Source organism: Crocodylus porosus, unplaced genomic scaffold (genome assembly GCF_001723895.1).
Source record: "Crocodylus porosus isolate Cpor-Errol unplaced genomic scaffold, CroPor_comp1, whole genome shotgun sequence".
NCBI lineage: Eukaryota > Metazoa > Chordata > Crocodylia > Crocodylidae > Crocodylus > Crocodylus porosus.
Window position 1 is genome coordinate 184,419 of NW_017728925.1, and position 2,547 is coordinate 186,965.

The window sequence follows — 2,547 nt, forward strand, 5'->3', positions numbered from 1 at the left end:
ACAGTCAGGGCGCCTAGGATCTGGAATCAACTTCCAAGCGAAGTGGTGCTGGCTCCTACCCTGGGGGTCTTTAAGAGGAGGCTAGATGCACTGGGGTCATTTGACCCCAGTACTTTTTCCTACCATGGCAGGGGGTCGGACTTGATGATTTGCTCAGTTCCCTTCCGACCCTACTAACTATGAAACTATGAAATGGATGGGCTGCTTGATATAGTCAGCCGAAGAGAAGCCCTAGGGCAGAGAGAAGTCTCCCCTAGTTAATTTTCCTCCCTGCACCTCTATGTGTTCATGTTCTATACAGTTTTGTTAGTGTTCATCCCCTTTTCATACCATAAGTTAAAATGCCAAGATCCCTATGGGATCTATGTTAGGGCTGCTACCCACTGTTGCCACCATTGGTATAGCTATGCTGTGTTTATACATCCTAAGCATGGTACATATGACACTCATTCTGCATGCAGGCATTTTCCAAAGGCTCTAGTCCACCTGGCAAGGTGGCTTTTTCTGATATAAATAAATCTTTAGTGCTTTTCTATTGTTAAACTCCTCTGAACTGAGTCCTTCTGACTTGTTCAGTCAACCTTGTTGCTTCCCCCTGCCATGTAGATTCAGGAAATGTGAATTGTGTTCCTAGATCAACTATGGAGGTCTTGTGTGACCTTAGGTAAAGCCAGTGCTGAGATGATGCCTGTCATTATCTTATTGCACAAAGATATTTGGGGCTGATACTTTACAAAAAAGTAGGCATGCCAGTATGAGCCACTGATTCATAATAGGAAGAAGAGTAACCTATAACATGGAAAAGGGCAGGACAAAACTTGCAGATAGCTTTGGAGCCTTTGGGTGTCATATAATCATAAAGAATGAGGGTTGGAAGGGACTTCAGGAGGTCACAGCTAGTCCAACCCCCTGTTCAAAGCAGGACCAGCCCCAACTAGATCATCCCAGGCAAGGCTTTGTCAAGCCAGGCTTTAAAAACCTCAAAGGATGGAGACTGGTCTGGGTAACCTGTTCCAGTGCTTCTTCACCCTCCTAGTGAGAAAGTTTTTCCTAATATCCAACCTAAACCTCCATTGCTGCAACTTGAGTCCATTGCTTCTTGTTCGGTCAAAGATTCATCTGTCTACAAAGATGAAAAAAACCTCCTAACAAATGGCATCACGCTTGTTTCATTTCAGGGCTTGTGCACCAAAATAAGCTTTGTTAGCCACTGGGATGGTTGTACTTATGGTATTTCAGGTGTTGACTTTGTTGGCTGTTGTGCAAATACTTCAGGGGGCCAGGTTCATGCACATACCAGCATGACATAACTCTTCCTATAAGCATGGGATGCTCTTCCTCTGGATGCAGAGGAAGGGAAGCTGCCATTAGAGCCCACTGCAAAGGGGCAAGGAAACCAAGCAGCCTGGCTTTTGCTTTGAGAGGCAGCTTTAGTATTTCCTATGATCTTGAATTCCCCAGACACACTTGACTCTCTCAAGCTGCGGGGTGGTTTGAAGCGCAACATTTACAGAGGGGAAGATGGATCCGTGGTCTTCAAGGACAGGCTAAAACTCCTCAGTAAAACCCTTCCTGGCTGGAGGAAGAAGGGAAGTGGCAGCATCTGCCCTACCCTTACAGGGCAACGAGGCTGAAGTCGGTTCCTTATTCCCAGTTCCTTTTTCAAAGCTCATCTATACACAATAAAAGCTCGTGCATCATGAATTAATTACACATTCTCAACGGGAGAGCATATCATTAGCCATGCATGTTTACTAATTCATGAAGATCTGCAAAAGCTGCGCCCCAGCTAGAAGACCCCCGCGCTGTGTGGTAGGGGGGGACCTGGCCTGGCAGCCGGGGCTTCCTCTGGACACCGCTGGCGGCAGATGGGGCGGCGGTGGGTGCTGCTGGACGTGGCGGTCGGGCCACTCCCGTGCAAAGGCAACGCAGGGGAGGAGCAGCGCCCGGCCGGGCTGCTCGCAAGGCCGCCGGTGACCGACCCCCAGCGTCTCCCGCTGGGTCTGAAAGGCTTGGACAGAAAATGGAGCGGGCCTGAGCCGACATCGCGCCCGCCCCCTCGGGAGGAGCCGGCCGTGGGGCGCGCCGGGCCCGAGCCGCGCTGAAAAATCAAACCGGGCTGCTCCCTCGCCGGCCAATCAGGCGAGGGGGAAGCGCGACGCCAGCCAATGAGAGGCGAGGATGCAAATATGTGACGCGCGGCGGGGACCCCCTCGAGGCGGCGGAGGCGCGGGGCGGCCGTGTGCGCCGATGGCTCCGGAGCGGGGCGCCCGCTCTCTGCCCGCGGGGCCGGGGCCGGCGGGCGGCGCGGAGCGGCTGCCCCGGGCCTTCCTGCAGAGCCTGCGGACGCTCTTCGACATCCTGGACGACCGGCGCCGCGGCTGCGTGCACCTCCGCGAGATCGAGTGCCGCTGGCAGGGCGCCGAGGCCCGCGAGCTGCCGCCGGGGGTGCTGGAGGCGCTGCGGCAGGCGGCCCCGGCCAGCGGCTACCTCACCTTCGACTGCTTCGTGCAGGGGCTGCGCGCCGCGCTGCTCAGCCCCGACGGC

The 2,547-nt window shown here is 54.4% G+C and overlaps 1 protein-coding gene across 1 annotated transcript in view; it reads left to right on the forward strand.

Moving 5' to 3' along the window:
* The first annotated feature begins 2,250 nt into the window (after positions 1–2,250).
* SAPCD2 (suppressor APC domain containing 2) overlaps positions 2,251–2,547 on the forward strand; it is a 20,798-nt gene continuing 20,501 nt past the window's right edge. Inside the window, exon 1 of the mRNA XM_019541081.1 lies at positions 2,251–2,545. Coding sequence (XP_019396626.1) covers positions 2,251–2,545 — 295 coding nt within the window. The remainder of the gene's footprint in view (positions 2,546–2,547) is intronic.